The sequence below is a fragment of the Fistularia commersonii genome, chromosome 28 (assembly GCF_037954325.1).
Source record: "Fistularia commersonii isolate RoL2024-O1a breed Wild chromosome 28, RoL_Fcom_v1.0, whole genome shotgun sequence".
In the NCBI taxonomy this organism is placed as follows: Eukaryota; Metazoa; Chordata; class Actinopteri; order Syngnathiformes; family Fistulariidae; genus Fistularia; species Fistularia commersonii.
In genome coordinates this window covers 4,058,774-4,076,540 of record NC_141311.1, presented here as the reverse complement: position 1 = coordinate 4,076,540, position 17,767 = coordinate 4,058,774, and the positions used below count along the sequence as shown (strand labels likewise).

The following is a 17,767-nucleotide window of genomic DNA, read 5'->3' as shown; positions in this document are numbered from 1 at the left end:
GAGCTCAGCTGTGTTGCGTTTCCTACTTCCCACTTCCGCCGTAGAAACACAGCAGCAGGAAAAGGGGACAGCGCCCCCTAGCGATCAATCAATGCAACTACAAGTGCGTTTGATACAAACTGGTGGAGCTTTAAAATGTGCTGGCATCTGTTGAAAAAGATTCATTTCTAATTCAGCAATTTATACCTGCAAAAATGCACATATCACCGTACGTGCAACCTATTTAATTATTGAAAAACCCACATAAAACCAAGACTAAAAGAGGAAATGAGTTAAATTACACAGTGTGTTAAATATGTTAAATTAGTAATATTATCCACATGCAGTTTCATAAAAATATTGCAGCTCTCCTTGGCGATGAATTTCTAAAAAGTGTCCTTATCTTTTGTGACATCATCCTTAGCTGTGTGTGTATGTGTGACCTCACGGCTTCGCTCACAGTACCTACACAGTTACAGATAAAGTTTAATCTGCTCTCCAAAAAAAAAAAGAAAGAAAAGCAACATAAAAAGAAGTATCTTATCCTGCGGATTGACAGGCAATATCAGGAACTTAAAAGTGCGGTAGAAGACTTTCATTATCTGCAATCAATTTTACCTTGACCCATCACACTGCTACAATCGCACATTTATTGCTGCAGTGCAATAATTCTGTCATATAATGATATAGCATTTTCGGGTGATATTCCGCTGCATGTGAACTCACTATGTTCTTTTAATCATGTGTTTAGAATTTTGAGGGACGAAAAAAAAAAACGCTTGCACTTTTCTTTCTACGCTTGTCTATGTCACCTTTTCCAAGTCGGCTTTTTCATTTTAAAGAAGGAGATTCTCCACGGCAAACCCAGTGCGAAAGAATAGTATCTCAAAATGACATATAAAATATTCATAAGTCCATGACGAAGCACACTATTTCTTCCTATCAGCTCCAGTGTTGTATAGTTGGACCGTATCAGTGATTAATTGCTGCCATGAGCAACAGGGTTTCCATGGACCGATTATTTGCATACTGATGGCAATCTTTCCCCCAAGCATATTTTCACCCCTCTACAACTGTACACTTCAACAGCACTGGCTGCTTTACTGTACTCATAGCATTACAACATTGTTATAGGCCAACTTAGGTCATGTATGAGTCACTACCTGGCACTTGGAACACTGGCATCCATTGTGGTTGTGGTGTTGTGATGTGCAATAAAGTGTCATTGTGCTTGGAGGGAGAGCTGTGTACATTGTGAAAACTGTGATCAATTTAATGGTTTATAGAAGATGAGTATTGGATCCGAAATAAACATGTATGCGAGCAGTTAAATTTATAGATGTTTGATGATGGGCTCGGCTTCAAGAAAAGCTTGACATGAAGTAAGGTGATTGGCTGTTATGTGGCAGTAAACATTTTATTATTTAACCACAGCAAAATTAATCTGCCATGATCATCTTTTGAAATGGTATAAGAAAGCATCGTAATCGCCCTGTGTCCCAAATGGAAATATTTTTCCCATTTCCATAATCCACTGTGATGGAAAATCAAATATTTTGAGTTGTTAATAGATAAGTATGCAAGTAGTTTATATAATACTTTCAAAATATACAGGGCTGTCTCAGAAAATTAGAATATTGTGATAAAGTTCTTTATCTTCTGTAAGGCAATTAAAAAAACAAAAAATACTTTTTCATGATATTCTAATATTTTGAGATAGGATTTTTGAGTTTTCTTAAGATGTAAGCCATAACAGCAATATTAAAATAATTAAAAGGCTTGCAATATTTCAGTTGATTTGAAATGAATCCAGAATGTATGACATTTTTGTTTTTGTAATTGCATTACAGAAGATAAAGAACTTTATCACAATATTCTAATTTTCTGAGACAGTCCTGTACAGCCAAAAAGTGCTTTACAGAAATATAAACACGGAAAATCAGTGAAAAATGCCATGAATAAATGGACTATGTGGAGTAACCAACCTGAAGGAAAGCAACCGTTTTATGAATCGTAGCTGACATGAATGAACCCACTTAGTATCAGTGCGTTCCAGTGGACCTGCCTGGTATGATTGGCTTCTCGTGTGTTCATGCAGGATGTATGTATTGACAGTTATGTCTTTTTTTAACTGAAATCTGTCCAATACCGCTGTTACTATCACCACACTTGGTGTGAAAAGCTTTGTCCAAACACATTTAGAAAATTTGGACAACGGGAAAACAAGGAAGAAAAGTAGATTAATTTTAAAAACCTGTGTTGCGACTTTAATGAACATAAAATAGTTGTAATTTTTGAAAACTAAAGTAATACTCTATCTCCTCCATTCGCTGTGCTTCCCAGTCTTCCAAGTGTGAGATCTTGAGAAGGCCTCCACTTTGAAAACTGCTTTATATGCTAATGTTATTTCTAAGTCTGCGTAAATAGAATTTTAATTGAATTGACTTCAACAACTCGGATGGATGTGATCGCCATATCATGAATTAAAATGCAATATTACAAAACATTTCACAAATACGCTATTCTTAACTAGACAAGACGTGAGTAATGCTTCATCTGTGAATTCTTGCTTCTGACAATTTGCAGCTTTGTGATAAGTCAGAGGGATTTATTTTTACTTGCTGATGAACCACGAACTGTGAATTTTTCTTTCTTATTATTTTTCTTTGTCCTTGGCAGCGCAGCAGAGACAAGGGAAATTAGAGGAAGCACCACAAACATGCACGCACTACTCAACAATCCATCCCCACAAGCCCGTGTACACACATCCCCATTGTCCTATTGTTCTTCCCCACTCAGTAACACCAACTGTGCTATTTACATAAATGAGCCAAACAATGATTTGACTTTTAAGCCTATAGCGCTGCTCTGAGACATAAGTTGATGGTTGTTTTTTTTTTTTGTTTTTTTGTTTTTAATTATGAAAATGCCAACAGACACAATTTTCTCCTGAGGAGGGTTTGGAAGCCAAGAGATTTTATTGTTTTTCACAGTGACAGACAGAGAATAAAAGGTTATTTTTTTTCTGGTATGAAATAATAAAACAAGTTCGATTTTTTTTTTTTTACCTTAACAGCCTCCTGTGGCTTTTCAAAGAAAAACGTAAAAAGGTGTAACATTAAATATAAAATAATTAGGAACAAAATCAAGGAGGGGAAAAAAAAATACAGGTTTGTCATCGGTTGGGGAAATTTCGAGGGACTTTAAAACCTTAAGGCGTCTCAGACGTAACCTTTTACTTGTGAGGCAGCCCTGCGAGGACTGCTCTCTCCGCTGCTGAATGTGGGAGACCCTGGGATGCCGGGTGGACTGGACCCGGCGTAGAGCAGGGACCCCCCAACAAGAAGCAGAGCCGACGCCCCCCATCCGATGTAGAGGCCGGGGCCGAGTTCACGCTTGTGTGGTGCCGCCACATGGGGGTCGTAGAAATCCCTGATGATGGAGTGGGCAGTCCAGCACACAGGTATAAGGTAGAGGAACCCCGCGATGGCAAAAAGGGCGCCGGATATACGAGCGATGCGGGCCTTCAGGCTGTTTATACCGATGCATTTGGTGCATTTGACTCCGAGGACCCCCAGAGCCAACGCCAGGCCGCATATCAGGATGGAGAAGACGGTGAAGCCCCGAGCAGCTTGCATGTCACTGGGCAGAGCCAGCAAGCTGTCGTACACTTTGCACTGGATCTGACCCGTGCTCTGTACGATGCAATTCATCCACAGGCCTTCCCAAATGATCTGAGCTGTGACGATGTTGTTACCGATGAAGGCACTGACCCGCCATAGCGGGATGGCACAGACTACCGCCCCACCCACCCAGCCCATTATGGACAGGATTAGGCCGAGCAACTGCATGCCTGTGGTCGCCATAGCGAAAGCTGTTTAAAGCGGATGGATCGGTCTTGGTTTTATATCAGTCTCTGTCGAGCAGGACCCAGTTCTGGTCCACCGAAAATATTGCAATCCACCGTCTTTGAGGAGTCCTCGGTCTTTCGGATGTCGGACGTCGACGATCTCAACTTCGACGGAAGCGGGATGGGTTTTTCTGAAGTTCAGAAAATGACAAAAATACATCTTTATTTGCATTCCAACTTGTGCTGTGGCTTGACTAAACAAAGGCCATTTGTAGCCCGTCACAGCATGCAAGGGCATTAAGAGACTAATGGAACATTTATCATAAAACACTTGAAAACAAGCCACGCTGCTCATGTTCAGTGGATTCCAGTGAAAACCACAGAGAATAGCCTTCTTTGAAGCAGGTGTGGGTGTTGAGCTACGCCTTGCTGGGAGAGTGGATTATCTCAGAGAGCGTGAGGAGCCTCCGAAACACAAGCAGCTTTCATGAACACTATAAGAGTGGGCTCCAAGAACCTGTGACATCTGTTTATCACAGCCCTCAGTATCAGCATTTGACCATTTTATATAGCATAACAATAGCCCAGATATTGAATGGATGAGCCTTAGCCGCTTGATCACTAGTTAGCAAAAACCCTCATTGAAGAGACTGTTTTGTCATACATTTTGTTTTGTCATTATAAGACAGTATGGATTTACACTGAAGGATGAAATTAATAAGAATAATTGAAAACAGATCCATTCAGAGTGGACGGTCCCACCTATATCCCTCAACTGGCACAAACATGTTTTAAATCAATGGATATAATGAAAATATTTAACTATTTTTGTATGTTGACAAACAACGGCGGCTGCCTGTGCGGCGCTACTTTCTGATTTTGTTGACAGAAAAAAAAAGAAGGGGATACAAACAAAACAAAATACTCACATCAGACGAATACACGTCTCTCTGAAGAGGCTCCCCGGGCTACAGATACTGGTATTTCGCTTGCGTCGATCGGCTGCGGCGGCTCAGGGCTGAGCGCGGCGGCCCTGCGAATTCAGTGCGGTCCACAGGAAGGCTGAAAAGCGGGGGCCTCCCTGTCCGAGAGGTCATGAGCTGATGGAGCGAGGGGGTCGATCCGCCTCAAAAGCCAGGACTGAACTGGAGATGGGGCTGCCCTCGGAGATGCCAGGTCCGCGCGGCAGTGGGCAGAAGCACGCGCATGTGTGCATAAATGTGTCAGTGTGTGAATGCATGAATGTGTTTGAGTGTGTCTCCCAGTGCCTGGTGTGCAAACACAAAGCCCCGCTGTCTCGCTGAGCCTTCGATCCCGGCTCCTCGTCAACCTCTGTCCCGATCCCACAGTCCATCCAACTCTGCAACCCTTTTTCTTCTCTCCTCCTTTCTGTCTCTGAGTCATTTGTTCATTTATGAGTGCTATCCCTTTGCTGCCACCGTCGTCTCTCACTTTCCATCTGTTTATCGGTTTCATTCAAGTTTTCAAGTATCAGTCCGTACGCAACCTTTTGTTCACTGTCCCAGAAATTGTGGCTCCATTTAGTACTTAACTTATATATTATATGAAATGTCGTACGGACGCAGAGAAGACAATTACGAGCTAATGAAGTCCGTAAGTTTTTGCCTTCGCTAAAACGTTCAGATGCTGCAACAGCTGGAACAGATTATCAGGGGCGCGGCATTTTTGCCACCGTGCCGGGGACCGGGACTGAAGAACGGATGAAGACTGTCGTGAAACGTGTCCGTGAAGGTGTAAATGTGCACTCCGGATTCGGCGCAGTAGAAGCTCACTCTGCCTTCCGTGCAATCCAGAAAGATGCCGATCTTTTGGGGCCTCTGTCCCAGAGCCAGCGGCGCGGCTGGAGAAGCGTTGGCGACGTACTGCCCCGTCACTCTCAGACTCAAAGTCCAGAAACCGTTTGCGGGACAAACGGTGAACTTTCCCTTCCGGTTTACCGTCTGTCTGACAACACCCAAACTCCATTCGATTTTATCCCCGACCTCCACCTGCCAGTAACACCTCCCGCTGCTGAAGTTCTCTTTGGCCAGTACGTTCTCCACACGGTCAAAGCGTTTCGGGTGATCTGGTACCTCCTGAAACTTGCCGGTGCGCCTCACCTGTTTCCTGTCGTCCGAGACAGAGAGGACAGGGTGGGCTGTCTTGGCACTCAGGCAAACATCCACTGCGAAAGAGAGGGAGGGGGGGGGGCGTCCTCTTTAAATAGGGTGGCGGGAAAATCTCGGGGAAAATATTCATCGTTGTGCAGATGAAGCCCTACCTGTGTATTTCTCGATTCTCTTAACTTCTGTCAGGGAAAAGGCAAGGTAAAGAAACGTAACTTTTAGCGAACGCTGAGACAAAACTTGTCAAAGACGTATCAAAAATGGTATCACCCACCTGATCTGGAGAGCCTGTTGACTTCCGCCTTTATCTTTTCCATCATGTCCGACAGGGCTCTCCTCGTGACCCCGACACACGGGTCGGTTTCGACGGTGACCATGGACCAGTCCTTGGTGGCGGTGCAATCGGCGCCCTGCGCGACATAGGTTGGACATTCGTTCGTCGTGACGATCTGACGATTCATGCGAACCGCTTACGACAACGCGCTTACCGCGGTGATCGTATTCGACTTGTCATTTTGAGCGCAGCTTGTCGGACACCGAGGGCGAGATTCGAAGGTCGCCTTCTGCAGCTCCTGGATCTCGCATTCCAGCTCTTTCACCATCACCTCCACTTTCCTCTCTTCGTCTCTCTGTCTCTCCTCGATGGCGGCGACGAGAGCTTTGTGACTCTTCTCCATCGCGTTCACCAGTGCGGAGAAGACCTTCTGGCTCTCTCGCACTTCTCTGTGGTAAGAGTTCTGATTGGAAGACATCGCCATAATCGATCGGTTTAAAAATAAGCGCGTCTTTACAAATACAAAAAATACAAAAAGAAAAAAAAAATTCTGAACTCACCTTCTGGAGCTCAAGAGAATTTTTCAACCTCTCTATCTTTTGCAGTCTTTCCTGAATCATTTGCTCAACGTCAACATCCTGCATACAAACAACAGCACTAGATTCGGATTCACTTAAACCGAATTAAATCCGATCTGCTCGCAAACTATTAAATTAGATACCAGCTCGTCGTCGGGTGGTTTCTGCGTTCGAGTCTTCCTGTAGTCGTTGGAGAGGTCGGCCAGGATGTGGTTGACACTAAGGTGCGGCCTGTCAGTAAATAGCCTCTTGCAGTGGGGGCAGTATCTGGACTGGTGCCGTGTCCAGAAGTTGCTGAGACAGGACAAGCAGAAGCTGTGTCCACACGGCGTGGTCACTGGGCTGATGAAGATATCTTTACAAAGAGAGCACAAGAAATGCTTCTCTGGAAGAAGACCAATGGTGGAGGCCATTATTTCCGCAAAAAGGTTCTCAGTGATATCTTGGAAAAAATAAAAAGATAAAGAGAAAAGATTTTTTTAGCACGAGGTGAGTCATGAAGTTGAAAGATTACGTGCAAATTGCAATGTGTAATAGATTACATGAATTGGATGTCGTGCATAGACTTGTGAAAAATACGTATTACAGAAGAGACTACGGATGCTCACACATATATTCATTCATAGTTTTGTCTATATTGCTAGCATCACAAATAGAGACGCACAGTTATTTACTCTCATTCACAACAATAAGCAATTTGTATTTATTGTTGTTATCGTTACATCAATAATGTGTCAATGAGTAAATGCGCTGTCAGCTTTTAAGTAAACCTACAAACATCAATTTAATACACTTCTAGGTGGAGGGATTTCCAATTTTCACAAAAGTATTTTGTCAGTTAGGCAGTCTGGAATAACGAGAGCTCTGACATAACCATGTCATAACGTCATGTTTAAAAACACAAGCATTTACTGCTTGGCTACGTAGCACTCAAAGTACAAACAGCTGGTCGGTGACTCTCTGGTTGCATCTTCTCTTAACTACTCAAGGAATGACGCTCCATAACATGGGGTTCGACTCTAACTTTCTCAACCACGCTGTGTCATGGATTCTTTTGTACCTTTGGTTTCACCCAGAGGCGAACCTAACGTACGTGCTTAACTAGTGGACGTGATGAAAAGTATGTGGTCAAACAGGTTACTAATTGTTGCCGTACATCTCCGCAGAGCTGTAAAGTCAACACAGTAAAGGAGCTTAAATCCCGACCTGTTTTTCTGATGTAATGAACGCAACGTGTTCACAGGAACGTCCACGTTGCGAAGGGGTTGCCGAAAGAAAGTGGCACAGAAACCGACGGGTAAAGTCCAAGTTTGCGGTCTTACCTTTCTCCTCAAGACACCGGCGTCGGGAGGTTTGTGCCGCTTCTGTTCCCGGGCTCAGGACAATATCGGTTAGACCGCAGCGGCTGCCGCTCGACAGGTGGTTTAGGGCGTGATGTCTGGAAAGGAGCACTTGAGCTCACAATGGCACTCTCGGCCGAGACTCCACCCTGAATGTTATCTGTGTTACATTTTAACTCGAGGGCGACGAGATTGCTGCAGCTTGAATGAAAAGGTATGCGGAAGAAATTCTAAAAGGACATATCATTATAGTTAAATATTATCATTAGGAATGCTGAGCGGTGTATAGATCATTATAACAATTACACAGATAAAAGATGTAACATAGTAAAGATAGTCTTTTAGGATACCCCCCCCCACCCCGGTTCCTTCTTGAATAACAGGTCATAGGTTAGTAAGTCATGGACGAGATGCAAAGAAGCGATTGATGAAGATAGAGTTGAAGTTGAGTCTGGCAGGCGGCGCCACTCGGTTTTCCATGTGCTTGATGGCCACCTGGGCCGTCCCGCCCGCCGACCCGCCCACCGCACCGCCAATGATGCCATAGAGAACCATCCCCCAGGGCCCCTCTATGGACCCGACAAGCGCGCCCATGACAGCTCCCATAATCAAACCTGTCCCGAGCCCCCTGGCCAGAGACGTTCTGAGCCAGTCATTGTCCAGCTCTGCCTTGGCCCTGATCTCGGCGCTGACGCTGGCTATGTAGGCATCTTTCTGCTGATACATGTCGTCGGATAGGTATTTCTTCTCCAGCTCGTTCCACGCTTTATCATTCTCCGTTGCCATTTGCTTCCGAAGTCTCTTTTCCTCCTTCTTCACACAGCTCTCTGCTTTCTGGAAAGTTCTGCTGGAGAAGTAACCTCCCCCTAAAGAGGCCACCATCCACTCTATCTTCCGGAGCAGCTCTCGTTCGCGGCTGCGATCCCTCCAGTTCTTGCTGAAAGTGAAAAATCGTCCGCCGAACTTCTCGGTTACTTCTCTCAAGTGCCAGTCGGTCTTCTTCACCCTGTTCTCCAAGACATCTGCCTCCAGCTGTCCATCGTAGGCCAGAAGGACGATGCAGTGTTTAAGACAGTGTCTTCCAAAACGCCTCATCATCAGCTGGGAGGTTTTGATGTCATTGGGGGAGATTTTCTCCAGGTCAAACGCAACCAGGAAGGCGTGAGGACCGGGGATGCATAAGCACTTTGACCTCCTCAGCTCCATCTTCCTCTTCACCCCAGATATGTCCTTGTCATAGATGTTTGGGGCATTGATGACGGCCACCCTTCGACCACCCAGCTCTCCGGTGTTCTTCCTGCTGTCAGATATACTGCTGGTCTCCTTGGAAAACGCCTCCCTCCCCAGGATGGTGTTGGTCAGCTGGAACTGAGATGGACCATTGCTACCGACCACCATCAGCCTCAATTCCAGAGGAGATCCTATGAAACGATGGCCTCAGTTTAATTTTAGTTTCCAAGACAATGTGCAGCATTCCGATAAAACAATGCCGGTATTCATTTCAATTTAACATGTTTCCTCCGTCAGTTTACCCGAAAGCAACGCTAAGACACGACGACTTAACATGAACTCAGAAGCGAGCCTGAATCAGGATGTGCTCCGTGCACACGCAGGCTGGTAAAAGCCACAAAATCAACATGCAACATTGAGGAAAGAGGCCTGTTATCCTAAAACAGAAACATGAATCGGGGTCTCCAGATATACTTTGGAATGAGCAGAAATACTTGGAAACGGGAGGTAATTAGTGGCACGAAAACATTGACAAAACCCATTATATGCCTTTTTTTGAACCAATTAAAAATGATTCTTGCCCCTGTACTGAACCTTGGCATATTTACGAATCAATTGCTCCCTGGCATCGGGAAAAGCAGTGACAGATATCTGCACGTTAACTTTCTTTTCTTACCTTGTGTGTTTCGTTTGCACGCTTACCTTTCTTCCTCTTGTCCATTTGCCAGATTCTCACCGCCGATTCACTCCTTTAGCGTGAATTAGCATTTGCCAAAGAACTCCATCATCCGACACATAGCTGCACTGTTTATCTGATGAAAATACACCCCTTCCCCCCTTTTTTTTCTCATGCCTGCCTTTCTGGTTCCCTCTGTTGCACTCTCTCACTTGATTAGATAATTGTGATGAGGTAATTAGATACCAGATTATCATCAAATGGAAAATGTCCCCGGGGTCATTTTAGAAACAAGAACATTCATATCCGATTCCATATTAACTTAGTCATCCAAACACTTTCTGATTATATATATATTTTCAAATTAAATAGGACGATTAACACAAAAATATTCGGACACACATAATGGGATAATTGGATGTTTTCCACCAGAAAACCTGCGTGAGCCTGTAAATGGTGACGGGTTTACTTAACCCTAATGACAGAAGTTGCGTGGCTTTTTTTTTGTTACATTATTTTATTGTCAGTGTCAGCAAGGTTATTTCATTGTTAGCTGATCAGACAGTGATTCTGCTGGCTTGAGGAAAATCAATACCTCATTAAATTAGTTTGATCCCACACTAGTGCGAATCTGAATTCTATTCTTGGACGATTGTCCTCGGATCTCCCCAGTGTTGATCGTATGCGTGTTCACGAAGACCAGCAGGTATTTAATGCACCTCGTGGAAAAAACAGAGACAAAAACAAATTTTAATAAAGACTAAAATGCTAATTCTTGAACACTTGGGATTTTTCCATTAATTTATCACTCTTTGATGTTTCTTTGGTTAAACGTACTTGAGCCACATATATATCTGTGTTTAATAATAATCTCTTGTTGGGTGAAAGTCAGTGAGAATTAGCATCACTTTATAAAGAGATGCATTAAATTTTAAAAAGGGACTAATGGGCTCAACAGCACTGCGCACTGAGCTGTGTCGTAGTGCGGCAGACAGCAAAGCATGGTACGTTGTCGTGTTTTATTTACCATTTTCACTGCATCCACTAGGAATGTGACAATGCCCTGGCCTCGCTGACAGTAACTTGATAAAGTCAGCTTGAATCTAGTTTTCTAGTCATACAGTGCATCTCCTAGAGAATCAAGATCTAGTTTCTAGAGTTTAACTGGTATGTCTTCACTCAAAAGAGCAGAATGAATGAAAAACAGCAAAGGGGCAGACCAGGGGGAGGGATTTACAAAGTCGGTGTGTCATGTGGTGGTGCTGTGTTCACCCACGGGTTTCCTGCAGATGACAAACACTGCAGTGGAGGAGGAATGCTTGTACAGGTCTAGATTCTGATTAATGAATATTGGAAGTGAATTGCCACAGTGAGGGGAGGACAGGTGAACATGCTGAGTCGACGGTGGGTCTCTGGAAAAGTGTGCAAGGTCTCAATAGCGTTCTCTTTTTCTTTGGACTGATCCCTTCGAGGGGACACCACAAAAAGTCACCTGCCTCCATCTATAGCGTTGCATCCTCCTCTCTCGCGCAGACTAACTTCAAATCCTCTTTCGATCCATCCATAAAACTCATCTTTGGTTTTCCTTTGCCTCTGGTCACCAATACTCCTTCCTAATCTCCTTTGTCCTGTAATAGACCAATTTCCGCCAGTGCCCCGTAGGTTATCAGCGCCAATGACAGCTGTTGTAAACCCGAGCCGCCACTGATCCGGTACGGAAGTCATCAGTTTGGTTTGCATATTGAGTCCGACACACGTTCTGTGTTGGATGCCTTTCCTGACACAACCCTTATGTCTCATCGTAAAATTTTGTAGGTGTCTTTCCTAATCTAAGACTGCATCTCGACTGCAAGAAAGTATCAATGGAGTTGTTTCAATGATATAACCACTAGACTTTGTCGTATCATGGGGGGGACGGGACGGCCAGGAGCATCTCCCCAACATCCTTTGCTAAGGAAGTTAGAAATCATGGATTTATGGATTATAAAATATGCTGATGAACGTTTACCCACGATCACCGTCTTTAGCTCACGTTGAATTTCACACAAAAATGGGAGAAACTTTCAACCCGTGCTGGGAGGCGAATGGAACTGTGGGGGAACAGCGCCCCCGTGTGGCCAAGCGACGCAACAACAAGGAAACAACGTGAGTTCTATTTCCTGTTTGGAGGAAACGTCAGTGACGGCACGTCACGACCGCGGTGTCGTAAAGGACACCGACGTCTGAACCTCTTGGGGTTGGAAAAATATGAGTTTATATTCTGAGGAATGATGTATTCCGGGATGCGTCCCATCCTCGGGTTCCGCACCGGCTCCTCCGCCGTGCGCCGCCTCTCCGGGGTCTCCGGCGGAGGGATACCGGAAGATGAGTCCGCCCCGGCGTGTCTAACACGGCAGGCGTCCGTCTACATTCACGTAAGCCGCATCGGTTTTTTAATTTCACGCACATTTTCTGACACGACGTTTTAAATTTTCCGTGTCTCTCCCACAGTGGCCCTACTGCCTCCGGAGGTGCACCTACTGCAACTTTAACAAATACATACCGAAGGACAACCGGAACTACGTCACATCCGCTTGTTTGCAGCGTGAGGCGGAAACGCTGCTGCGGCTCAGTCAGGTGACCCGGTACGGTGGACGCGCAGAGCTGCAGATGGCAAATAAGGCCTAATATACTGGGAAATATCATGAGAAGGGAATATATCAACACTGATCAAACATGCAATAAACAATTTCAAAATAAATACATCCTTTTTTTATACGTTCTCCTTCCCAAATTATACCACCAGTCACAAAACACTACTTTTTACATCAGCTGTGATGTAAAGTGCTTGTAAAAGCCAGGATGGTCGGTCGAGCCTGTGACATAGAAGATCTTGGATAATTTTATTTTTTTCAATTTCATAGCTTGCGACTGCAAATGAGAGTGTGAGCAGTAATCTGTATGAAACATGCAGGGTCAGGAACACCCCACATAATCACATAAAACGAACCTGTTGCACCAACTCTAGATTCAAGGATTCAAAACTTTTATCGTCATTACACAGAGTGCAATGAAATTTAGAGATAGCAGCTCTCATGTTCAGCAGAATCAAAAACAACCTTAAAAAACTGGAAACAACACAACGATACAACAATAGCGCCATCTCTATTTAGAGATGACACTATTGCTACTGACTCTGGACATATTTACTTACCCAAGAAGGTAAAATAACTAATCATAACGCACAAAAACCTGAAGAAAAGATGAGTTACGACTTGAGGAAATGAAGGAACAAATAGCATCGTCCACTTGTTGCTTTTGATGGTTGTGTGTATTGAGTGTGTGTAGGGGGGATAGCATTTTTCTAGATGGAAAGTGTTCACTAACAAACTAGCAGTTGGTGCGCTGAGACTCAAATAATTGATTTAGAGCTGCTGAAATTTTGAAATGACTATCTCATGTCCTTCTCTGATGCCCACTGTCGGAAAGAGGAGATTTTATTGTCTTCCTTTGGCTGTTGAAGTGCTTTGAAATTTTTTGAAAGCGATGTTTAAATACAGTTGTTCGGGAAATCGTTATCATTTATTTCATGTTTGACTTGTACACGCCCTCACCAATCCTCTGTCCATGTCACTTTTTCTTGCAGCATCACCTCTGTGTTTTTTGGTGGTGGGACTCCAAGCCTGGCGCACCCTTCAACCATATCTGCCATTCTCGACACCATCTCCCGAAACGCCGGTCTTTCGGATGAGGCTGAAGTCACGCTGGAGGTGAATCCCACTCCTGTGGGAATGTCAAAGTTGGAGGACTTTTGTCTTGCTGGGGTGAACCGCTTTTCCATTGGCGTCCAGGTGAGTGATTTCTATTAGTATGTAGAATACAGATCGCGGTATGTGAGTTTATGTGCAGTTGCTATTATGACACTTTGAACTATTCAGTCTCTGCAGGATGAGGACTTAAAGGTTCTCGGACGAGACCATAACACACGCCAGGCTTTGCAGACCATCGAGGAGGCTCGGCGGCTTTGCCCCGGGAAGGTGTCGGTGGATGTGATGTTTGGACGGCCCAAACAGAGCCCCCAATCCTGGGAGGCGGAGTTGTCCGAGCTGTTAAAGGTCTGTGACGACCACGTGTCCGTGTACCAGCTGACCCTGGAGCGAGGCACCCAGCTGTTCAAACGGGTGCAGTGCGGTGAGGAGACAGTGCCGGCAGATGACGTCACAGCAGAGATGTACCAGCGAGCCCGGGAGATTCTTTCTCAGCATGGCTTCCAGCAGTACGAAGTGTCGAATTTTGCAAGAAACGTGAGTTGCCATTTTACTCACAATCCATTATTAACTTGTGTTTGTACCCTAATGATACCTAAAAGCCAAACAATACAATGATTCAAAGATGAGGAGCATACAAGTCCTGCCACCCCTGCTCAAGTCAGTTTTGATGATGGATGAAGTTGAACAGAGGCTGTATTTTTCAGGCAACGGGATTTTCAAAGTTCAAGAAGCAGATAACAAAACAGCAATTTCACTGAACTCTGATGCCACATGACATCTAGAAGAGTCTGATTTAAGGAGGCCATTATCACACATTCTAAAAAAAGTCTTGACTGTAAATATCAATGTTTGTTGTGATGCGCATAGTATATAAGTAGATTATGATCACTATTTAATGAGACTACAGCAGAACATATATAGAACACAGGAAATCACAATATAAGCCGTGATGTTTTGGTCTCTGCCATCTAGCACGCCGTGAGTCATCACAATCTCAACTACTGGAAGGGACAGCAGTACATCGGTGTTGGCCCTGGTAATAGATCTACCCGTGTTAAAATCATTGATATGCACCAACTGTTCATGTAGAAAAGCTTGATTTTAGTTTTTTGTTTTACGAACCAGGTGCACATGGGCGGTTTGTTCCACTGGGCGAGAGGGGCGTCACTCGAGAGGCCAGGACCCAGACTCTGGAGCCCGATATCTGGATCCGCGAGGTCCAACAGCACGGACACGGGACACGAAGGAAGATCCCGCTGTGCCATCTTGACCAGTGAGCTGTCCCGCTTGCAAACAGCAGAAATGTGTCCTGCCGTAAACGGCAGCTGCCATTTTTTCGGTTCAAGCCAGAAACTAGCGACCAAAGTGAGATGTCACAACTTTGCAAATCTGCAAATTGCAGATTGCAACCAGTGTGACACACATGGTGTGTGATGTCAGTCCACTTGTGCTTGTTCCCCCAAAAACTTTGTCCTTGTGAAAACGCTAATTTTCAACTGTGTTCCGTCCATAGATGCACCCCGCTCCCCCACCTTGATGCAATCACGGTCTTTACAGAAATTGGCTCATGACATGCTTTTGTTACGCAGACTGGTGGAGGTGTTGGCGATGGGGATGAGAATGACTGAGGGTGTCACTCACGAGGTAAAGCACCCTCGATGAAACGAGTAACCATCAATGTGCTAATGGAAAAAACTGGATGACAGGCTCCGTCTGCGATGGTGATGTTGAGCGAGCGGTGAATTTTGTGAAATATAACAAGGTTTTTTTTTTTTTTTTCTTCCTCTGCAATTTGTTATTCATAGCACTGGCGGCTATTTAGCCCCCGGCTGTGTCTCTTTGAAGCATTCGGCGCGTCCGCTGACGTCAAACAGCTGCTGGAGAGTGGGGAACTGATCCTCGATGACAGGTGATTAGCGACTCATGAATCATATCTTCAGATGTAAAAGAGGTCGAATAAATTACGATCGAGACCTTTTTTAATACCCACCTGCCCCCGCCGTTTTTACCCTATTAGGGGTCTGCGCTGCTCCTGGGATGGACTGGCTTTGCTGGACTGTTTACTGCCCACCCTGGTGTTGGAACTGGAAAGACAAACCACACGAAGCACAGAGAGACAAACACGCGTCTCCGAATCATGATGACGGAAAACCTTAAAAAGACAGATCGTCTGTGGCTCACGGACAATCAGATATATTTCGCCTATTTTCAGGTGGTATTTAAATTCCTCATATGATGTTTTTCACACTAATTCTTTCTCCTTTGGTGCTTCAGTAATATTCTGCAGCACCCACTCTTACCAGCTTTTGCTACAAATAAAACCGACGCCAACGTCTTATATATTTTCCTTTGTCTTTGAATGTCTCTAGTTAAATAAAGGCATGTTTTGAGCTCTTCCCTGCTGCCATTCAGCAGACTTGACAGCATGTAAGAATAAGAACAACTTTATTTATCCCGAAGGAAATTGTTGTGCCAGAGTTTCAAGTAAAACATAATGATAATAAATTTATAAATAATGTAATAAATCATTGATTTATCATTAATATTTATACATTAATAATCAGATATGTATATATTTATTATTAATAATTTTAATAACTTGATTAACAATTTATTTCTTTCAAGTCTGCTGCGCAAATAAAATTGGGTACGAAAAAACAAACTGACAGGAGTGCGACTTTGCCCGGATTGTAAATAATGCAATTCGCTACACTTTAATCTAATTTTCCCCTTTGATTTGTTGATTGTTTGGGAAAAGTAACTTCAAAATAATCATTGGAGGGATCCAAAGACTAAAAAGATGGGCACAGATTTTCACATCCCACAGATATTTGATTCAATTCCCGAGCTTGGCGATTGGTTTCGATGTTATCGACCGAAGGACAGCTGGATTAGCCGTCGCATCTCGAGGCCGCTCTTGCTAAACACCGGTTTAACAACATCTACTTTCCGATTCCGTCTGGAAATGACTCATCCCTGGTGGAGTCTGTTCCCTCCCTGTTTAATTTCATTGTCCTCTCAGCTGGAGATATGTTTACAGGAGAGGAACACCTTTTGTTCATTTTCTTACAGCTCTTATAAATACACTACTAAAACAGTTGGGATTGGGACAGTGGTTTGCACGATAAAAACAAGTTCCCTGGTTCAATTCCGACAGGAGGCCTTTCGGTGTCGAGTCTCCACGTTCTCTTATGTCTTGGTCGGTTTCCTCCCATAGTCCAAAATCATGTGAAAGGTTCACCGGAGACCCAAAATTGTCCAGGTGTGTTAATGGCAGGATGAATGGTTGTTCATCTCTTTAAGACGTTTGAATGAGAAGATGATTGGTTCTATTTCTATAGACTTGGGAATGAGAGATTAAATGGTAGCATGTCTATTCGATGTGTGTATGAGAGGGCGAATGGTAGTATGTCTATATGATGTGTGAATGGTAGTGTCCCCCCTGACTCACCAGGACCCTGAGTGCAGATTAAATGATATTGTAGCATTTTAGTCAGGGAAAACACCTGGGTGACGGTAAAACGTCAGTTTAATAAGCAATAGCTGTTGTTGGCCACAGCCACGACACACAAGACTGCAATACAACTAACCGTTCCTGCCCAATTCCGGGAAAAAAAAACAGAATTCCACACACCCCAAACCACACCCACATAATTCCCAGCAACCCCCAAATCACACAGAAAAAAAGCATCAACATAAACCCCAACATTCGCGGCTAGCTAAAATATCATGCATGGATAATACTTCTGTTCAATGGCTTTCTCATCGATTTGATTTTTTTTTTCTTTTGGTTCTCACAGTTACTAAGGAACATTTAAAGGTTCAACAACCTGAACACAGACCGATTTTCAAGGTGACGAAATTAAAATTGACATTGAGTATGAATCTTATTGCTGTGAGGACTGGGATTAATAAACAGCCTCCATGGGTCCGATCCCTTCTTCCCATCTCTTCCCACGGCATAG

The 17,767-nt window shown here is 44.1% G+C and overlaps 4 protein-coding genes across 8 annotated transcripts; 1 reads left to right on the top strand and 3 right to left on the bottom strand.

The window, feature by feature from the left end:
* Nucleotides 1-2,933: 2,933 nt before the first annotated feature.
* Nucleotides 2,934-5,349, bottom strand: cldnk (claudin k). The gene is made up of 2 exons (XM_086175993.1): nucleotides 4,759-5,349; nucleotides 2,934-4,020 (listed from the first exon to the last, which is right to left on the bottom strand). The coding sequence occupies exon 2, from the start codon at nucleotides 3,843-3,845 to the stop codon at nucleotides 3,201-3,203; it is 645 nt and encodes a 214-aa protein (XP_086032119.1). The 5' UTR covers nucleotides 3,846-4,020; nucleotides 4,759-5,349; the 3' UTR covers nucleotides 2,934-3,200.
* Nucleotides 4,759-8,440, bottom strand: btr02 (bloodthirsty-related gene family, member 2). 3 transcript variants are annotated; one of them, XM_086175988.1, is made up of 7 exons: nucleotides 8,130-8,439; nucleotides 6,951-7,249; nucleotides 6,790-6,867; nucleotides 6,444-6,692; nucleotides 6,230-6,365; nucleotides 6,111-6,134; nucleotides 4,759-6,014 (listed from the first exon to the last, which is right to left on the bottom strand). In XM_086175988.1, exons 2-7 carry the CDS (start codon nucleotides 7,218-7,220, stop codon nucleotides 5,470-5,472), a joined length of 1,302 nt encoding a protein of 433 aa, XP_086032114.1. In that variant the 5' UTR covers nucleotides 7,221-7,249; nucleotides 8,130-8,439; the 3' UTR covers nucleotides 4,759-5,469. The 3 variants fall into 3 exon arrangements, with proteins under 3 accessions (XP_086032114.1, XP_086032113.1, XP_086032116.1); XM_086175987.1 differs by having other exon boundaries at nucleotides 6,111-6,137; nucleotides 8,130-8,436; XM_086175990.1 differs by lacking the exon at nucleotides 6,111-6,134 and having other exon boundaries at nucleotides 8,130-8,440.
* A 74-nt stretch (nucleotides 8,441-8,514) lies between these two features.
* On the bottom strand, nucleotides 8,515-10,213 carry LOC147217231 (GTPase IMAP family member 9). 2 transcript variants are annotated; one of them, XM_086175991.1, is made up of 2 exons: nucleotides 10,080-10,213; nucleotides 8,515-9,568 (listed from the first exon to the last, which is right to left on the bottom strand). In XM_086175991.1, exons 1-2 carry the CDS (start codon nucleotides 10,096-10,098, stop codon nucleotides 8,547-8,549), a joined length of 1,041 nt encoding a protein of 346 aa, XP_086032117.1. In that variant the 5' UTR covers nucleotides 10,099-10,213; the 3' UTR covers nucleotides 8,515-8,546. The 2 variants fall into 2 exon arrangements, with proteins under 2 accessions (XP_086032117.1, XP_086032118.1); XM_086175992.1 differs by having other exon boundaries at nucleotides 10,054-10,170.
* Nucleotides 10,214-12,212: 1,999 nt separating this feature from the next.
* On the top strand, nucleotides 12,213-16,138 carry rsad1 (radical S-adenosyl methionine domain containing 1). Of its 2 annotated transcripts, none has more exons than XR_015108926.1 (9): nucleotides 12,213-12,467; nucleotides 12,544-12,677; nucleotides 13,679-13,883; nucleotides 13,971-14,336; nucleotides 14,775-14,838; nucleotides 14,928-15,075; nucleotides 15,316-15,446; nucleotides 15,608-15,711; nucleotides 15,820-16,138. XR_015108926.1 is itself a non-coding variant. In XM_086175592.1 (9 exons), exons 1-9 carry the CDS (start codon nucleotides 12,321-12,323, stop codon nucleotides 15,941-15,943), a joined length of 1,347 nt encoding a protein of 448 aa, XP_086031718.1. In that variant the 5' UTR covers nucleotides 12,213-12,320; the 3' UTR covers nucleotides 15,944-16,138. The 2 variants fall into 2 exon arrangements, 1 of the variants encoding a protein (XP_086031718.1); XM_086175592.1 differs by having other exon boundaries at nucleotides 15,392-15,446.
* Nucleotides 16,139-17,767: the final 1,629 nt, after the last annotated feature.